This window comes from Contarinia nasturtii, unplaced genomic scaffold, assembly GCF_009176525.2.
Source record: "Contarinia nasturtii isolate CC-2019 unplaced genomic scaffold, AAFC_CNas_1.1 Cnas_scaffold_2806, whole genome shotgun sequence".
NCBI lineage: Eukaryota > Metazoa > Arthropoda > Insecta > Diptera > Cecidomyiidae > Contarinia > Contarinia nasturtii.
Window position 1 is genome coordinate 1045264 of NW_022200123.1, and position 20446 is coordinate 1065709.

At 34.0% G+C, this 20446-nt stretch overlaps 2 protein-coding genes across 3 annotated transcripts; both read left to right on the forward strand.

The window, feature by feature from the left end:
• Positions 1–142: 142 nt before the first annotated feature.
• Positions 143–2747, forward strand: LOC116349164 (uncharacterized protein PF11_0213-like). Of its 2 annotated transcripts, none has more exons than XM_031780471.1 (3): positions 143–275; positions 879–1250; positions 1391–2747. In XM_031780471.1, exons 2-3 carry the CDS (start codon positions 881–883, stop codon positions 2143–2145), a joined length of 1125 nt encoding a protein of 374 aa, XP_031636331.1. In that variant the 5' UTR covers positions 143–275; positions 879–880; the 3' UTR covers positions 2146–2747. The 2 variants fall into 2 exon arrangements, with proteins under 2 accessions (XP_031636331.1, XP_031636332.1); XM_031780472.1 differs by having other exon boundaries at positions 156–275; positions 1002–1250.
• A 12830-nt stretch (positions 2748–15577) lies between these two features.
• On the forward strand, positions 15578–16326 carry LOC116349069 (dentin sialophosphoprotein-like). The gene is made up of 2 exons (XM_031780322.1): positions 15578–15802; positions 15890–16326. Exons 1-2 carry the CDS (start codon positions 15793–15795, stop codon positions 16324–16326), a joined length of 447 nt encoding a protein of 148 aa, XP_031636182.1. The 5' UTR covers positions 15578–15792.
• Positions 16327–20446: the final 4120 nt, after the last annotated feature.

A 20446-nucleotide genomic window follows, 5' to 3' on the forward strand; every position in this document is an offset into this window, starting at 1 on the left:
TGTTTTCCAATCTCAACATGTATACATGCAGAATATTTGCCGTTTGTTAAGTTATGCGTGAGAGTGTGAGAAAAAAATCTAATTGGTGCGCATTCGGTTTGTGGCATGCACCAATACTAACGGTGCCATTTTCAACACGGAAGCTGACACTTTGCCGAAAAAACGCATATACCATCGACATAATTTCATTACGCTGCTGTCTATTATCGAAGCCGGTCAAGTGTCCAACACGTTTATATCTTGTGCGTTTTGTTAAAATTGTGAAATCGTTGAAAGTAAGTATTTTTTGGTGAATATTTTTTCGAAAGAAAACCTCAAATATATTTTCGGTCATGCAACTTTTTCCCAACGAAAAACCAAAAATAATTCGGTTAAATCTATGTGCGTCGAATTTCATGATATGTTAAAAATAATATTCAATCGGCAATTTTAGTTGTATACAGTTAATTTTTATGTTCAATTTATGTCCAATGTCCAAATGTTTGTTTCATTGGATTTTGATCGACGGTTTTTTTTTTCTATTTTTACTCAAAATTCAATTTACAAGCATTTTTATTCAAAAAAACCGTTAATAGTTCGAACGTTTTTTATGCTTTGTGTTTGCAAGAAAATTCATGTCATCGCACATAACCCAACAAAATTCGGTTGATTTTGTCCTTGCTTCCATTTATAAAGAAGTTTTTTTTTTCTATGTTAACGAATACAAAAGGGTGATTTTATGTGTTCTTTTCAATCAAATTATTTTTTTTGACTCGGCAAACTTTTTTTTTACTGAATTCGATTTTCAGTGTCAAAACACGGTTAGAATTAATTAGATTAAATAATTGTTATTTTAAGTAACAAATACCCTTTTCGGTTTGATTCGTTTGTACATTTAGAAATGGGAGATTCACTTGTTCGTGCAGTTGAGAATGATGAATCATTCAATTTGTTATACACATCATTGAATGTTGACAAAACATCACAAACGGATGAAATTATCCAAGTTGAATCATTGATAGGAACATTGACGAGCGTTCGCGAAAAATACGATCAGGTTTGCATCACAATGGCCATCGAAATGGACACGATGGAAGACCAACATCACCATGAAATGACTGAATTGAAGGTCAACAGTGACAAACAGTTGCAAAATTTGAATGATACCATTTATCATTACGTCGAAGAGATAAATGCGAAGAATGCCAATATAATGGAGACGACATCACTAAACAACGGTTTTAAGTCGCTCGTGGAGTCGATTCGTCGACGTAAGTGAATGATATTTTTTTGTTGGAAGCAACCAATTTGTTTTGATTTTTTTTTGTAATTAATTTATTGATTTTACGTTCGTATGCATGATGCTTGTATTTTATACTAATTATTCTTTGTCATTGCATTTCATTTGCAGAGATTGATGAATTCTTCGATAAATTAAATCGGAATTCGGTGCAAAAACTTGTTATCGGGGATGTGGTTTCGGTGGATAGTGATTCAGAAACTGGGGGAGGAAATTACGATGCGATTGAAGCGGAACAGCCACAGGAAAATGGTTCAATGGAAAAGGTTCAACCAAATGATGACTTGGAAGTACAGATTGGTCACGAACAAGCAGAAAATGAACCAAATACATCGAACAACATTAACGATGAAAGCGTTGATCCAAATGAGGAAATGAAAGAAAATGTTCCGCCGCAGAGCACACCCATCGCCAAGGTTGAACCATCGGTGGCCAATGTGACTGATACTGGTGATGGCGTCGATATTGTCGTCGCTACTGTTGTCTCCACCGCTGTTTCAGAAAATGTTGTTCCAGAAAACAAGCCATCAACGGCCTCAACCATCACAGTTGCATCAAACACATCGCAATCAAAGCTGTCAAAGGTTGACAAGAAAAAGAATCGTCAAAAGAAGATTGTCAAACTGGTGAAAAAACTATTCGTTTGCCCCTTATGTGACGATGTGTTCACCAAGGAGCCAAAATTTTGGGTACATTTCAAAAGTCATAAACCGGGACGGTTTGTGAAGCGAAAGCACCAAGCCATTGAGACCGATGATGACGATAACAACACCAACGATGACGATGACGATGACGATGAGACCGACGATGGCCATTTCGAACCGCAACGTCCAATGGTCAAGCGTAAGAAGATCGCATCCATGTAAGAGAACAATCTGAATTTGAAAGTTCCAACAGGCCATAGCCAAAACATTTAATTATGTCATTTTTTTCAACACTTTTCTATAACCGTTCAATTTAATTATTTTTTTTTTTTAAGAAAAAAAAAACACGAAAATTAGTGATCGTCTTTTGTACTGCGTTACAAAATAATCGATATCACATTCGAATTTAAAAGTTACTCTCTCTCGCTCTCTCTAGAGATGAAAAAAAGTCCGATAGTTTTTCCGGAAAAATTATTCCGATCTGACGATTCGATCAGTGGCGTAGCGTACAAATATTTACCAATTTTGTTTTTGTTCTCTGCAAATTAGAAATAAATATAAACCATGATTCACATTATTATAAACACGCATGAAAGTTATATCAAATAGAATCGACTTCTGGATAGAATTTTCTTTGTAATAAAAAATTACGATCTTTTTTTCCTTTGTCGAAACACCTCCCCCCGCGAAATAAAGTTCACGCTACGCCACTGGATTCGATTAATTAATTCGATATTTAATACATTTGAAATGTAAGTTCGTTAAGAAATGAATATAATCCAAAATACAAATAGTTGAAATAAAATGTAAACAGTGTACCAAAATGACATGTTTCGATTTATTCTCATTAGATTTGATTTGACAGGAGATTTTTAGTCTTTTTCAGTTGAATTTAAGTGAAATTAGCATTTAAAAATTGAGATGTAAGTATGTTGTCGGTCGGTATGAAAGGACATGTCTAGGTAAAAGTGCTTTTTTTCTAATCTAAATGCTTCCGGTGAAACAATAACCGACTAAGTAGTCACTTTGCTTTAAGGTAAGAAAATAGGAGCCATTACAATTTCTCGAGCATATGCGTGAGTGTGATGCATCAATCGATGGCGAGTCAATTGGGACTAATGTGTGTTGCTCGGTGCATTCTTCTTGAATTTCATTTGTCAAGTCGATTGACAACGAAAATTACTCACATCTCTTTTATGTACCACTTATTCAACTCACGCAATTCACATTTGTCGTTTCTTTCTTACATCTCTTCCCAGCCGAAGATCGTAATTGATGTTGTATCCACCTCTTGAACTAGAAGTCAAGTAAATTAACCAAAGCAAAGTATTGAAATATGGCAAAAGTGACTAAAAACCAAATAAAACCAAAATCATGTTGTTCCACACTCTCTCCCTCTCTCGTCGTGCTCTTGAAAAATTCAGCAAAAACTAATTATGAGAAACATCTGCATGTTTGGCGTATAACCGCATAGTCAAGTGTAAAATGCGGCAAAATGAACGGAAAACATAGATCCAATTTCAAAACATGTATTTGTGCTCACTCTCGCTCAATTAAGGTTTTTATTATCGCTTTGTGCATTTACTCATTACCGATTTCATAGCAGTTGCAAGCACGAACATTTTGTTTAAAAAGAGAGCAATTTTCTAGGAACGGTAAATCACTTATGAGATGCTCATTTCTCGATGATAATAAGGCGAGACCACCGCAAACGCTGACTTTTGTATACAATTTTTTTTGTTGGTATAAACACTTGGGAAACGATCTGACAGAAGGATGCATTTGTCATTAAGGTATCAAGAGAATACAAACCTTTTTCTCTCACATAAACAAAGCGATCGATACTTACATCAAAGCAAGACACTTTTGTGCTGGAGAAAAATATGCTAAAATGTGACAACATCTACGGAATCAAAGCAGTTTGTGTTTTGTTATGATTTTTTCTTTCGATTTTTTATTTGTGCTCATGAACGAATTCACAGGTTGGGGTAAATATGATTGTGTTTCATTGCTTTTGTTTGCTTAATCTCGCTATCGTTTTGAATAATAAATACTTAATGATGAATAGTACAATTTCACTGCTAATAAATGTGATTGAATACGAATATTCCGTGCTTGCGATAGTGTTTGTGTCGATCATTTTTGGCTGGAGATTTGTTTCGAATATCCTTGAAGCTCACGCACAAGCGCCTGATACTCTGGATCTCGATCTTTGGCTGTTTTTGCGTGCTCTGGTATCTCAAGTGAATTGTACGGAATGCCATTTCGGATTTTGTCGTTGTCAATCCAGAAACGGATTTTGGTGGGTGGTTCATTCGATGGTTTGCTGCGTCCACACTCACACATTTTGTATTTGAATTCCGTCTGGCGGCAACGGCAATTCGCTGGATTGAACATTTCGTTCGAGTTCGATGGTGCGTTTCCCATGATGCTGGATACAAGCTCTAGATTTTCGCTGTTTGAATCGATTTGCGCGAACTTGGTTCTTTTTTCCGGTTTGCAAATATTCGTCCTAATTTTCTTTCGATGACCAAATGTTTTGTTCCAATTGAATGCCAATTTCAGACTGAAGTCGATGGTAAGGGTTGCTGTGCTTTTTATATCTTCGCAAAAGATGTTGATCTTTCAATTTCGTTCCAGAGAATGTTAAAAATATATATTTGTTTTGCTTTCAAACCAAGCAATCAAGAGACAGCAAAAACCAATCATGAAATAACAAGCATTATGTGAATGAACATCATAAAACTGAGTAAGCTGATTGTATGTGGCAAAAACATTTTTTTGGCACAATCATATGGTTCAAGACAATTTACATTCTTGGAAACGATTATTGAAGCAAAAGAAAGAGAGCATGTTTAAATTCAACAAATAAATATTTTGAGTGTGTAACAACTTTGCAAATCTCTTGTTCTCCCACCTTCTCTCTTTGGTCGTGTTATGTAAAGCAGTTCATCTCTTAAACAGCAATGCTTTTGTTCAAATTGACCTGTCGATGCATTACAAAAAAAGAGTCAACCGAAAATTTTAACCTCATCGGCATCCTATATTTTCAATCAAATTTCCGTCATTACAATGAAATTCAATTCCTTCAGCATACAATAGAAGAAGCATGAAACCGAACACTTTTCTTTTCTCAATCACATTTTTTGCGCTGCTGAACAAGGTCGTAGTACTTCAAGCCTTTCGCTCAAATTGTCAGCTCGTCGTGGTTACGAAAAAAACTATACCTATTTATTTTTTTTCTAAATCAGCCAAAGTTTGTCGCATCTCAATTGCGACGTATCTATTTAAAAAAAATAAACAATATGGAACAACTTTCTTTCAGGCAATTTCAAAATACCATTCATTTTGTCACGTGCACACCGACACGTACGTTGAAACACAATTACCAAATGTCTGAATGACCGAATCGAAGGCAGCATAATAATTCGGCAATCCAATTATTGCATCGACAATTATTGCGCATTATTATTTTAGTTCGATGAATCACACGGCTTGTGACACATCCACATCCCAAACGAGTTCGCATTTAATTTACTCCGCAAAATGTAAACAAATGTGAATCGTTTATTGATGATATAAGAAAGGTTTTAATATGGTTTAGTCATCATCTTTTTAAAATTGAAACAAAAGTTCTCTTGATGACTTTGAATCACATTTCAGAAGAAAAAAAAAACCAATTGTTCGAAAGAGCAGCGTTATGATTGCATTTCTATTGTGATAATTCTTACATCACCAGAAAATGTCTACCGAAGCAGTTCTTTATGAGAGAAGAAAGATACCTTTTATTAAACAATGGAAGTGATAGACCTACAGCGTTTATTTAAAAACAAAAAAAACTCAAAGATCTATTTATTCTGCTCATTGAGAGCATTTATTTAACGAATAAATTCGCATCAGATATGATGTTGCTCATTTAGTTGCGGTCATCAGCATCTTTGTGTGTGCGTCGCATTTCCAATCTTTTAATCATAAACGTTTTTTGATCGATGACTTTTCGTGCGTGCATCGACATTTCAAGTAAATTCGATGCATTATGCTCCAATCGCTCGATTTGAGATTGCAGATGAGCCACTTTTCGATCAATTTTGCTTGGCGAATCTTGATTCAGAAAATAAAACCAAACAACGATTTTAAAGACTTTGAACACTTTCTTCGATGCACTTAACTTACCGGACATTTTTGGCTTCTTTTTCGTGTTTTTCTACAAGTTTTACAAAAAATATCGAAATATTTGAATATGTTGAATATGTGTTGTCAATCTTTTTTCTCTGCTTCAACTGTGAAAAAAATCTGAATGATCAGATGCTTTTATAGCAATTTATATCAAACATTTTCTGTGTGACAAGTGGGGCAAAAATTAAATAATAAGAAATGTTTTTAAGATCTTGATTTTGATTCGGGATTATTTATTGCAAACAATGTGACAATGTATAACAAATGCGTTGCATTTTCATTATTTGTTGTCGTATAAACGTCTCAAATCATTGTCGAACTTTTGGATCTGCCTTCCAATGTTGCGCAGTTTGGTGGCATCTTGTTGGTTTTTTTTGAGCATTTTCTCGTATTTCTTGCGAATATCCTGTAGGTTCGTTTGTTGGTATATTATTTTTTCTTTGGTTGGAGTTAAACTGTTCAACCATTCTTTTGCCGATTGTTGTTGATTTCCTATAAGACATTCATTAATTAAAAGAGCAATAAAAATTTAGCATATTTAATACCGTTCATTTTAATAGGTTTCCGAAACACACGCGTTGACGCCAAATATTTTGTCCTGTTGATTTGACTTGGTTTTTGCTTCTGAACAAATATCATGCTATTTTTATTCAACTCGAGTGTAAATAAACAAGACCGTTTACTGAAATAAATGGCAGACGACTTATTTTTCACTGTTGTTGAAATAAACAAATAAAAAAATTGCCTGAACTGCAGGTGTGCATTACTGCTCGAACCATTTTTCTTTTGTTTATTTCAAGAAATAAATTTATACACAAATCGAACTGAGGAGAAAATCTATTAGATTTTATTTAAAATTTATTTGATATTTTTACATAGCTTTTTGTATTCCGATTGAATGACAATTTTTTTTATAGTTTTGCCCAAAAAGATCAGCGAAGTAGATTTGATTTTATAAGGCAGCATATTGACGTCTTATTTATTCAATTTTTCAAGTCTCCTTTTGGCATCGACTAAAATGTTTTTCATTTGTTGAATTTCTTGTTGGGCGCCCGTAATTTTTTCACCTTGAATATTTAATCTGTGCTTCAAATGATCCAATTTAGTTGAAATTTCTTCATCTCGGGCAAAATGATTCTCTTTTTTATCCATACTTTCGTCGAAAGATTGAAAATGATTTGAATTTTTTAATAAACGTATTGAACAAAGCAAGACTAAACTGATTATTAAACGAAATTGTCGCCTGATCGTCAACAAGGGACTCTTATCAAATATGTATATTCTTGCTAACGTTAAATTACAAACAGTTTGTCAATCACGTTCACTTACCACATAAATACGGTTCAAAAATGAAAAAGCGATCTGAAATTTATTTGCATGAAATAGCTTACAACGTAAAAAACGGGTCTGAACTGATAAGAAATTCAAATCCAAACAGAATAAATAAGAAAACAATCGGTCTGACTTTTTGCTGTTTTTTAATTTAATGATTTAACAATTTCACATTGATTTGGTTTTTCGTGTTGATGCGGTGCCTTCTTGATTTTTCATGCCGACTTCATCGCTTCGTCGATATTTCCTCAGCTCTTGCATTAGATTCAATTCACTGCCACGCAAATCATGTTCCTTGGCCGTTAGGCTAATAAAAGCCTTGCGCTCTGCTGCTTCTATTATGCACTTGGTATTTTGTGGAATACATTCGGATTCTTCGAGGATGGATTTGTTTGAGAAACTTTCGCCTAATAAAAAACAGCATTTATCTTCACGTCCAACGAAAATATTTTGTAAAACGCAACAACACTTACGAGACATTTTCACTGCAGCGAAACAAACAGATTTACATTTTAAAAAATGCGTTCGATTGAATTATCCAAATATAAATGAAGCAAAGTTTGTTACCTACCGCTATGTGAGGCTATCTTTTATTGAAAATTGCAAATTAAAGAAAAATTTAAATGAGACGCAATTTTTTTTTATTTATTTAATATTGTTTATCCTGTTAATTATTTGCGGAAAAGAAAACATAATGGGCTGACCAATTTATTGTATAGTGAATACTTATAAACAGATTGAACAGAAAAAATGAACTTTTTTTTTAATTAAATAAAACGTAATTGATTTTGGCATCATCGATATTTCTTGTTTTTGCTTTTAAAAATGACAGTACTTTGATTCTATGAAGTAAAATCATTGTCTTCGATTAAACCGTGGATTTTGTGAAATTTCAATTGATCTCTGCAATCCGTTGATAGCGCCATTGAGCGATTGAAAGTCTTGGTCCATATCTGTCTTTTGTTTTTGATATTGGTTGACGTCTTTGGCATTTTTCATTGCTTCATAATGGTCCTTGAATGATTTGAAGGTGGATACAACAAGTTCACCGTTGTAGCTCACACGATTTGACAGCTCTTTTGCGTTCATCTTGCCCGATGCCCAGAATTTCTAATTTTGATAGCAGCGTGCGGACGTGACGAAATTTTGGTTAGACTGGTGACTGATTTGCTTCTTTAACCAAATGATACCGTTTTTTGGGGTGCATTTGCCACTTATATACAATATTTTCGTTTATTTATGCCAATTTTCTGTCTCCCTGACAGACATAATAATTTGCCAATTCTAAGAATGGCGTAAGGTAAGCAATTATCGAATTTTAATATAAACATCAATGCATTCGTGTTTACTTCATAAGCTGTTCAATTTTTTTTATTGTAAATTAAATAAATGTTCAATCATAATCAAGAAAAACTATTGAGTCATCGATGTCGGCATTTTTCCAATGTTATGTGTGCATGTATCAAATTAGTTTGATAGTTCGTCTAACCGTTCTCTGATTTCGTGAAGCGTTTTCCGGACCTCGACAATTTCCTCTTGTGAACTTAACATGCGGCCACGTTGTTCAAGAACACGTTGCTCTAATTTCAAAAGTGTTTGCGCTCTTTGAATTTGACATTCTCTTTTCTTCACATCAGATTGAGATCGCTTTGTTTTCTTATGAACATCGATATAATGCTTTTTATCTGTCAAATGAAAATACCGAATCAAACTTAAACTAAAAGGTCACCGAACCAAATCAAGTCGTACCCATTTTATTGATGCGCTTTTGAGTTTTCTCGCTCTATGATAGTCTTGCAGGTGGCACCTATGAAAATGGAACGATCACTGTGTGCAACCAAACAACTACACAATTTCATTGATTACACAAAATGTGACAAATAAATTCGTCTTCATCAACATAGCTAAATAACGGCATATTGTATGATATCGCTGCTGTTGGCGTTGCTTTCTTTGGATGACAATAAAAAGTATCGATTGCATTTTCAAACATTGAGAGTGTTTATGGTTTGAAACTTGAGAGCATTATATTTCAGATGGCATGCAGTACTTGGTCACATGGAGTTATCATGCTATCAACGATCTATGTATTGATTTTATTTATTAGTTGAATCACGTTTTTGCAATCATTTTGACTGTACCGGAATAATTCATATTTTTCCAAGTCCTATTTCTTTGAAATCATTTCATTTTGTTGATATCTTGATTTTGTTTTCGTTTTCAATGTTTATGCCATTGACAATCGGGCACAATAAACTATATCGTTCGATATTCAAAGTGAGAAATCAAACAAACGACAATATCAACATGAAAAAATGTCGACTACAAAGACTTGCTTGTGATATAAGTTTGATCGTTGTTGCGATGACAATAAAGTAGCATTCGCCACACAATAATTCTCGTTGAAAATCGATGTCTGAATACACATACTGTATACATCCTGGTTAACGGATATTCCATTGGAGAAAAATAAACAAATCGAAATAAAAACACATCCATTTATATCGCTCCCGTTACATTTCTTTCTTTCTTTCATATCAAAGCAAATGATTTTACGCAGAATCGACAATGAGAATCCAAATCATAAATACATCGCAAAAAAATAAAACAAACTGCCTTTCAGATGAAAAAAAAAATGCTAAAAACATTTTGCTGTGCATTCTGGAAAGGGCAAAGAGTCACACATTAATTGCAGATGCTGTTTTCTTTATCTCAAACTTATGTTGTTGATGCTGGTTTTTTTGTTGTTACTTGGCATTGTAGTCGTTGCATCTTATACGAGCTGCGATTCCGGTGTGAAACAGCCAAAGCATACATGTGTGCATGATTGTGTTCTGAAACACATACTGTGCGTAATTTTGCTTACGTAAAAAAGGATCCCGACACACCAACAAAAAAAGAGATAACATTCGACCAACAAAGTGAGAGATCGGATGTGATGTAAACATGGATATACTCGAGACAGAGGGAGAGAGGGAGGAAAAGAGAAAACAGCAACAAAAATTTCGCCTTTCTTTGTTCTTAGCGGGCAAAAATTTCAAGTGTTGCTCCGTTTTCAATGGAATGTATTGCCATCAACTGAATGTCAAACGACACGGTCTCTCTTTTGGTGGATTCTCTGTACGGCACCATGTATCGGATTTTCGGATTGTATAATATTTATGCGTGGGAATTATGAACATGTGCAACATATTTTCCCTTCAATATGTGTACAGTTAACTTTTTGGGTGTATCTTTTCTACTCTCTCTGCGAACGTTTTTTTTTTTTCATATTCATTTTTCATACGCATTTAATGTTTACACAGTCGGTTTGGTCTCATGTGGCAAAATGGCCTTACGAAAAGGAACGAAAAAAAAGAAGATCTTACCGAGCTCATACGACTAAGTAAACATTAAACTTGAAATTCATATCGATGCAAAAAAGGAGCAACGATATATAAATTAATGCCATATGTGCATGTTCAATTTTTGGGCTGGATTTTGAAAATTTATGATCCTACACAGAATTTGGATGATGATTTTCTTTAACAAACTTTGCTAAATCGTTTGATCTCAGATCGAAGAAGGGACTCACCACATGTACTGTGATATTGATGCTCAACAATTTCATATTTTTTACCGTCTTTTTTCTCGCTTCATTTTCTTAAATCAATGTTATATGAGAACAACAACACCATCAAAACAAATTTACAGAAAACAGTTTACGATTGAGAGGCTGTTTTTTATAATGGAGAAATAAATAAATAAATACCATTTCAGCAAAAACAATCGTTGCTAATTTTAGTCTTTTAATTGGAATTTATGATTTACAGCCATTGAAGAGAGGGAAAAAACCACAGTTGGTTCAGATCTTTTATAGATCTGGAAAAGAATGGCTCACAAACATACTACTTTTTTATATTTCAAGCAACACATTCTCTTTGTAGACATTTGTGCTGAACACATATTCAAGCTGTCAATAATTATTTTCCTATTGTCTTTGCAATTTGGTACAGAAAATAATCCATAGATGGACAAAAATAAATCTGGACCATCTTAGTTTGTCTTATTTGGTATTGTTTTGAAATTTCATTAAGACCTTAAACATTGTGTCACTACAAGCACACACACATACACAAACGTACCTCTCTCGTCACTTGAAATAATAATTAGGACTCTCCTGGTGTTGTTAAGTGACCTTTGGCCATTTACTAATGAGCCATACATTATATTGAGCTAACTATTCATTTGAAATTAGATGAAGTATCTTGTATCAATTTGCATCTTCAACGTGTAACTGCAAATATAGAGAAAAAATCAAAATGTCCCAAATAGCATGCTATTTTATCTCATTTCAAATGAATAGTCAGCTCTTTTCAAGGTTTGCCAATGATGAAATCACATTATGAGCAAATAAATACATTCTTGACGGTATAAAAACGGTGAATTTCTTTTTGAAAATTTAGTTTAATTTTTAAACTTAATCTCCAAAGAACTATCGTTGAAAAGTTGAACTCAGTTGAACATATTCAAGAGAGGAGAAAACATTTCCATTAATCGAACAAGTTTTGTGTAATTTTGTGAAAAAAGAATCGATAATGAGAGCTCCAGTGATTAGATTTTGTGTCCAACTTGATAAAAGTGAAGAATTTACCATTTTTACGTGTAAAAACTACATTGCTAGCGGAGACTATTGTAATACACACATTTTGCGGCCTGCATGCGTGACACGTTTAAGCTACGATATAATTGTGGCAGAGGACGATGATTGCATCAATGTATACGATGAGCCATCCAAAACAGTTAGTTCGAGTGCCACTCCAGTCAATGGTAACATTTTTTGTTTACGATGCAATGGTCATCTTGGAATCAGAGAAGATTCGAGTTTCGTATTTTTCTCAAACAAATTAAAGGATAACATCATCTACAGTTTTTCTTATTTCTTAAACGAAATGGTTGAAAAATCGATCGAACCCTAAAATTCATATTTCAAATCAATAAAAATCATTTTGAAAATGTGTCTCTTGTAAATATCGAATGAATCACCCCATTCCATTTCAGAAATCATTACATTCATATTTACAGAAATAAAGCCAAACAAAGTTATTTATTAAAGCGATAGATTCGCTGCGTTAACAATAATTACAGTTTCTCGCATCGACCTGTATGTTTGTTTCCGTACAGTCAGAGACAAATGAACTTTAATTAAAACATTAAACAGACATTTTTTGATGACTTTGCGATTGTTAAAATATGAACATTTCCCTTCAGCGAAGCTCAGAACGTGATTTCATTTCCATGAGATCGTTTGCATTTTGAATAATTCACGGATCGATATTGTTGAAAAATAAACGCAAGACGCATAATGGCTGACTGTAAGTGATTTTCATAAAGTTGACAATTAGTTTTTAAGCCAATCATGAAATCTATAATATTCATTTATTCAATTAACGTGTTTTTACAGCCAATGACTATTTGTGTGATCAATGTGGCAGCAAGGTGGAAAGACCAAAACTGGAAGGTACACCGTCGAAGGATGAACCACGCACTCCAACAAAGAACATGAGTGACTTATTTTCACCATCGAAATCCAACAGTTTCGCCAATCGTATGGGAAGCTTCTTTCGTAGAAAATCCAAGGATGGATCTTCACCAAGCAAAAAATAAAGAAAAGTGCACACAGTGAATTGAATGTCAAATAAATACTTTTAAGTCATGGCTTCTTTTCTCAAATGAATACAATTGCACTTAATATCATCCAAGAATTGATTTTTCTTTTGTTTAATAACTTTATGTTCGAATATAAGAAAAATATGTAGGTGAGTGATATCCCGTTCAATGGTCGCAAAACTGCCGAAAACCGTTGAAAATCACACGCAAGTACCCTTCTTAAGTCCTGAGAATATTGGCGAAATGCCAAATGCGGTCGTTGATTTTTGTTTGCGTTATGGATTTTTGTCATTTTATTTCATTTCGTTCAACAACATCTGGCCAACAAATTTATTTTGTAAATGAAATTGGCGCGACTCGTTTTTGTCATGGTAATCGTAATATCCGCTTTGGATGATGAGAGTATCAAAATAATTTAATCGCTTTTTTAAAACTCTCCCACAAATGTGAGAAACTCTTAAAACTCGATTCACTTTGGGTTTTTTTTTACTCATTCAAAATATGAAATTAATTCTCATATTAAGTCGCCATTTTTCAATTTACATTGTTTTTTTTTCTCTACATTTACAAAATAATCTAACGATTCGTCACAGATAGTAAACTGGCTCCATCATCAAGATTTATTGCTTCGAAAAAATGAAAATGCCTACACATTCTTGTTTAAAAATTCAGTTTAACCCCATCAATTAAACGAATTTCATCATATAATGCATGTAAGTACGAGGGTTGCTCCATAATTTTTTTTAAAAACATATATAACACAGTTGTTTTTTGTCGAAAATGGTTTTATTGTTTTTCAAAATATTCCCCGAGATGATCGATACACTTTTGCATTCGATGAAACCATTTGTCATAGCATTCGTGCCACTCCGAAACTGATATCTCCAAAACGTGTGTTTTGAACGCTTCAACTGCTTCTTCTGGTGTCGAAAATCGTTGACCACGTAGTTTTTTCTTCACGCTTGGGAACAAAAAAAAGTCATTGGGTGCCAGGTCAGGACTGTACGGTGGATGACCCATCAGTTCGATGTTTTGACCGGTCAAAAATCGAGTAGTTTGAAAAGATGTGTGAGAGCTCGCATTATCGTGATGAAGAATTATTTTGCGACGGTGGTTGTTTTTTCTTATTTCACCAAACACTTCGGGCAAACAAATGGTGGTATACCAATCAGAATTGACGGTCTTACGATCCTCCAGTGGAACGGTTGCCACATGACCACTTCTCCCGAAAAAACAGGCGACCATTCGCTTCGAAGTGCTTCTTGCTCGAACAACTTTCGTTGGGTTATCTTCATTTTGGAAGACCCATACAGTCGACTGCTGTTTCGTTTCGGGCTCATAGGCATATATCCACGATTCGTCACCAGTGACGATTTTATTAACGTCTTTTGAAGCACCACGATTGAATTTCTTGAGCATTTCTTTACACCAACTCACACGAGCCATTTTTTGTTCATCGGTCAATTTATGTGGGATCCAACGAGAGCAAATCTTTTTTACGGCTAAATGTTCATGCAAAATTGTATGTATGCTGTGGGATGAAATGCCCAAAGATGCCTCAATCTCACGGTAGGTCACATGACGATCTTCCATAATCAGTTTTCTGACAGCATCGATGTTTTGTGGCACAACAGCCGATTTTGGACGACCTGTATGAAACTCGTCTTTGAGCGAACTACGACCGCAACGGAATTCTCGGTACCAGTTATAAATTGTCTGAAGGGTTGGTGCTTCATTGCCAAAGGCCAAATGAAGTCGATCGAAACACTGTTGTTGAGATAATTTACTTCGAAAATCGTAGTAAATCATTTTACGAAAATCTTCACGTGTAAAATTCATTTTTTTGTTGAGTCGCAGTTTACCAGTCACTGTAAACAATACAAATAGCGTTCGTACGACAAAAGGTTCAGGGCACGAATACATACCAAAACATCAAACTTTACGAATATGACAATGGTTTACATCGGGCAACACTATAAGTACCATTTTAAAAAAAATTATGGAGCAACCTACGTAATTATGTATGCACACAAAATGCTAAATGTGTCTGGTATTGTTTGTACAAAGCAATCACACCCAAGCCGCTAAGAAATCATACACATTTTCGGTTCATATATTTGTCAGATATTGTGCCGATGTCGAGTTGCACGCATGTTTTTTTTTTTTTTGGTTGAAAAAGAAAAATCAATTTCGTTGCTGATTTTCATGGTGTTGTCGCCTTTCTTTTTTAAGCGACTGCTAATTTTGAAATCATCTAAATGTATCCAAGACAATGGGTTCGTAGTTTTTTTCTTCTTGTTTAAACAAAACGCGACATGAATTGAGTGAATCGGGCGTATATTAAAATTGCCCAATTTTTTATGCAAGCATAATTTTGGTTCATGCAGGGATCAGGCGTGGAGTGTGTGACTCAGGCGGTAAAATGGCACGTGTAACAAAATTCGACGAATGACATACATCGATAATTGTATTGTTTATCCGTCAGAATTGTTTAGTCTACCGCCGACTAGAGCGACGAGAAAGTAATTTTTTTATTTTCGATGTAAAAGTGCCAAATAATCAATATTTACTGCCACCATTACATTGATTACCGATCCGATATCATTTATAAGAAGCACTTAATTACTGGGAAGAGTTCTTTTGTCGATCACTTTCATTTCGGCTTTGATTGCGAACAGACTTAACTCAAGATAGTTTATTTCGAACTAAACCATGGATCAAAGTATGCTATTTTTACTTTAAGTGGACAATCTTTCTGTATACATTTTGAACTGAACACTATTTAATTGATTTCAATTTTTATTGCCAGAAAATACTGCGAAAAAATCGTACGATGAAAAAAGTGATTCAAAAAGTCATAACGATTGGATGAGCCAATCGTATTCTGAAAACAAAAAAACAAATTCTTCGCGTAACGATTTTGGTAGACCATTTAATCGTCAAAATTCCAGTAATACCACATACGCGGGCTCATCGGCATCATCCGAGTCATCATGGTGTTCAAGTGATGTGGATGTTGGTATGTCACGTTGGCCAAGCGCAACGTCGTTTAATTCATCAAGTTCAACGGTAAGCTTCAAATCATCTGAATTCGATTTTTCGAGCAATCGTAATCGAGGAATCGCGTCCCAATCAAACAATTCATCCGATTATCGACGTGGATCGCACTCATCAAATGGAGGTTCGAACAGTTCAGACGAATCATTCAATGCTGAATTTGAGAATTTTTATACGAGAAAAAAATGAATTTAAATTTTGTCATTCGAAATTTGCATTTGTCATTTCTACATATGAAAATTGAATTAAATCCAAACACAAAACAAAAATAAACGAAAAAAAAAAAACAATTTGATTTGCGTGACTCTTTTTATTCCGTTCTATATTCGGTTTCGTTGGTTAAGTCGATTGTGCTTTCATAAGGTGCCTTGTGATTGATTAGCTATCCGATTATGATTCGTATGCATATCCGTCAGACAGTTTGTGATGGTGTTAATTTATAATTCTGTCAAAAAATTCAAGAGAATCGCTGGTAGGAGCGTGAAACGATCAACTTAATGTGTGTTCTGTCTGCTGATAGCTATCGCTAATTCATAGTCATTGATTTATTTGGCTGCACCTTTTTTTGTTTTTAAATTGCATCTGAAATCATCGTGTCGCACAGGAACATACAGACGAAAAAAATCCATTAAGGTAACCATTACGCTTGAATGAATAAAAAAATACGAACGATATTTTCTTTCACTACTTGGAGGATATAAGACAAAGGCTTCAATTGATCATTTTAGATTGGGTTAAAACAATATTTTGTACATTAAAGCTATGGATCTTCAATCCTTTGTCTGACATAAATTCGTTTCGTAAAGATTTATGCACACGAGACGATGAATTAAGATCATTTTTCGTTGCCAAAATCGGATATAATCGACTATTTTGATGGAGGGCGTGTATTGAAATTTTTAAACAATAAAAACATTTTCAATCTCTTTCGATGCAAATTTAGTGCTTACAAAGCAATTTATACATCACCATCCAATTTTTTATTGGAATTTATTCAATTGCAACGTTCGAAGAAATGTTACACAAAATATTTGTTCGATTTTTTTTTTGTTTAACGGTTAATTCAACGAATAACAACCGCAACATTCATCAACGGTTTTTCTCAATTCAAAATGAATTTTTGGTGTTGTGAGAAACGCGTAAAACTGTAAGAATTGTTTGCGATGTGAATTTGGTATATCTGAAATTCAATTTCGTGAATTGAAAGTGCACAAAATGTGGGTATATTGATGAATCTGCCCCTGTATAAAGTACCCTTCAACGGCACGAGCGTATGTTTTCTCTCACAGAAGCCGTAAACTCAACGGTTTTTTCTTCTAATCTTATTCCACTTAATGTAACCAGTTTAAAATGGGGTCACTGCGTTACCTCTTTAAATTCTCTATCTCTTTCCTATTAATTTTCACATGTCGACGTCCTAATACCATAAAATTACTTTTCGATAGTGACGTTATTGGTGTCGAACATGCAATGGTTTGAAGTATGCGAAACTATTTAACTTAGTGAGAATTTCAATTTAAAAACAACAGACTATGTTTCATCCTCTTTTCTTTGATATTTTCAATATGTTTCCCATCCTTTTTCTCAACATCAAAAAGGCATTACATGGAAACGCATATAAATAATTCCAAAGTATGTTGGTTTCACAGTCTAGTTTGCTTTAATAGCGGCAGCATATGTGCGTTACTAATAGTTGATTATTTGCAACTGAATCATTGTGAAGTGGTGTCCCTCTTAATATGAATTCGTTTTTTTTTTATTCTATTCATTGATTTGTGTAATCCCATCGTATTATTACGCCTAATAAAATTCACATTGAGAGATCTTCACACCATAACATTTCTATAAATGGTAATGAGTATAAAATCGGTATAAAAATATGAAAAGATGATTCGTGTGCCCAGCACACACTCAAAAAGACAAATAAAACCTTTTTTTATGCATAAAGACCAAAACAATTCAAATTCGTTAAGCGTATGGAATTTTGAAATGCGATGAGTAATACCCGTATCATGTTCATGAAGTGTCATATTTGCCGCTCATTCAATTTTGACATTTTGGCTCATCGAGAAACCAACAAGGTTTTTATTATTGTTTGAGATTCGCGACTGATGCGGGCTCGTGTTACTTAAACAATGTTCAATTTTGCGTCGTGAGAAGAATCCGCATCATTGAGTTTGCATCAACTTTATTAACGGGTGAATTTATTGCAATAAAAATGAATCTTACATGAATTTTTCAAGTGATATATGGAAACGAAGGGAAGAGAGAAAAAATATTTCTTTTTGATATTTGAAACAAAAAAAAAAAAAAATTGCAAAACTGATTGCGATATGATGATCTCGAGAAACAAGCACTTCTTTTAAAGAAAACCCCCCTTAAAATAGTAATTCTGATCATTAAGAAAATGTCCTTCAATGAGTTGAGATCACCCTTTCTGTGTTGTTTTCTTTTAAAAAAAGAAATTGATTTTCGACTAGAGATAAGAGAACAATACACAAAACAGGAAATATTATTTGCAATTCTGTTGTGGGGAAAAAATTGCAGCTAATCGAATAAAAAACTATAATAATAATCAAACATCAAAATGCATACTAAAATGAAGTGCTATTATTCATAAAACTACTCACAGAGTTAGCAGCAGCATAAATAATTATTAATTTTAAATATGATGAAAATCGTTTATTTTTTGACATTTTAACCGTTAATTCGATGCTTTGTTTATTATTTATGCATTAAAAATGTGCATTCTGGGGTTGCAGTGGCTGAGGTAATAACCAAGAGATCGTTGCTTGTACCGCTTTAAAATAATAACCAGCATAAAAATGAGTCATAAGCAATGCAATTCAAACGAAGGGAACAAGGGTCGTTAACGCGGCAATGGTACGCACGCACGCAAAATGAGCATTTAATCATTTACTTTTAACGCTTGGAAAATAAAATTTTTACTAAATGCTATAAATTTTGTTCGATGCATGTGTGTGTATGCTGGATCTTTGTTGGAATAAAGACTTCGCGACGCGTTGACCAATCTGTCATTATTTGACGAATGTTTATTTGCATGGTTTTAAGTTGTTCGTTATTTTTCTTTGTGGCAGAGCCTTTTAGCCTAAAAACAAAGAGAGTAAGAGATAAATGTACTAAAATGTAATTATATTCCATTCTGAGTGCGTGTGCATGTGGTTGTCGGCTATGTTGCATCATTTTGGTTAATTTCAAGATTTTTGATGTATTTTGTTCTGTCTTCACTCTTTCCCCCTCTCTCTCTCTGTCTTTTGCCGCGAACCTGAACGGAGGAACACAAAAGTAGAAACAAAATCCATTTCCCGTCGTTGATTTTTATGGGCCAAAGTTTGTGACCGAGCACAATAATATAACAGTGGTAATAATATGTTTTATGCTTCAGAACGAATTTTTGTGTTAATGTTGAACGATCGAAATACAAATGAACGAAAGAAAGAAAAAATCGCTTTGCAAAAATGGAATTTCTAAATGATGATGTGAGTGATGCGGTATGGGTTCGCGGCGAAAATATTTGTTTTTCAAAGTCACACACATCCAAATAAAAAGAAATAACAACACAAAACTGCCTAGAATAAAAGAACATTCGCGATTATTTTTTTCAATGTTCGTGGCCACATTATTTACAATTCTATTGCGGTCGATACGTCGCATTCATAAAACATTGATTTTATTTTTAGCACCGAGAGAGTGTTCGATAGAGAAAGAGAGAGTGAAAGAAAACCGCTGGAAATGAAATTCATATGCGTTTATTATATTCAATTTCCGGTAAACAACTCACGCTTTTTTTATTTGCATAAATATTGCATTTCAAGCGAAGAAAAAAACAATTGCAAACATGTGTATTGGGGTTTCTTTCCAATTCGAATTACACGGCATGATAGCCTTATTATTGAAAAAGGGTGTTGATTCTTTGCATTTGTGAAGATTCAGCTTAAAAATTTATTACGTCTTTGAGTGAGCAACTCGATAAAGTTTATTCATTCAGCGCATGTGTTCGCCTATGAGATCCATGAATACAAAATACAATCATCGCCAAAGTTTTATTTTTGAAATATTTTTCATTCTCAATATTTTTCACTCGTTTCATGTTTGTTTAATATGTTTGTGATGTTGTTTTTTCGATATGTGTTGTTATCGTTTATAATTGAGAAAAATAAATATAAAATTCGTTGAGTCTACCGCTGAGCAAGTCAATATTTATCTTTGATGCAAATCTGCCAAATAATGAATATTTACTATCTCCATTACCGATCCGAAATCAATTATAAGTAGCATTTTATTACTT

Excerpts from the sequence above, each read along its gene's own strand:
- LOC116349164 (XM_031780471.1), top strand. The coding sequence starts at position 881 with ATGGGAGATTCACTTGTTCGTGCAGTTGAGAATGATGAATCATTCAAT. Across the intron at positions 1,251-1,390 it reads CGTGGAGTCGATTCGTCGAC|AGATTGATGAATTCTTCGAT; the intron begins GTAAGTGAATGA and ends TTTCATTTGCAG.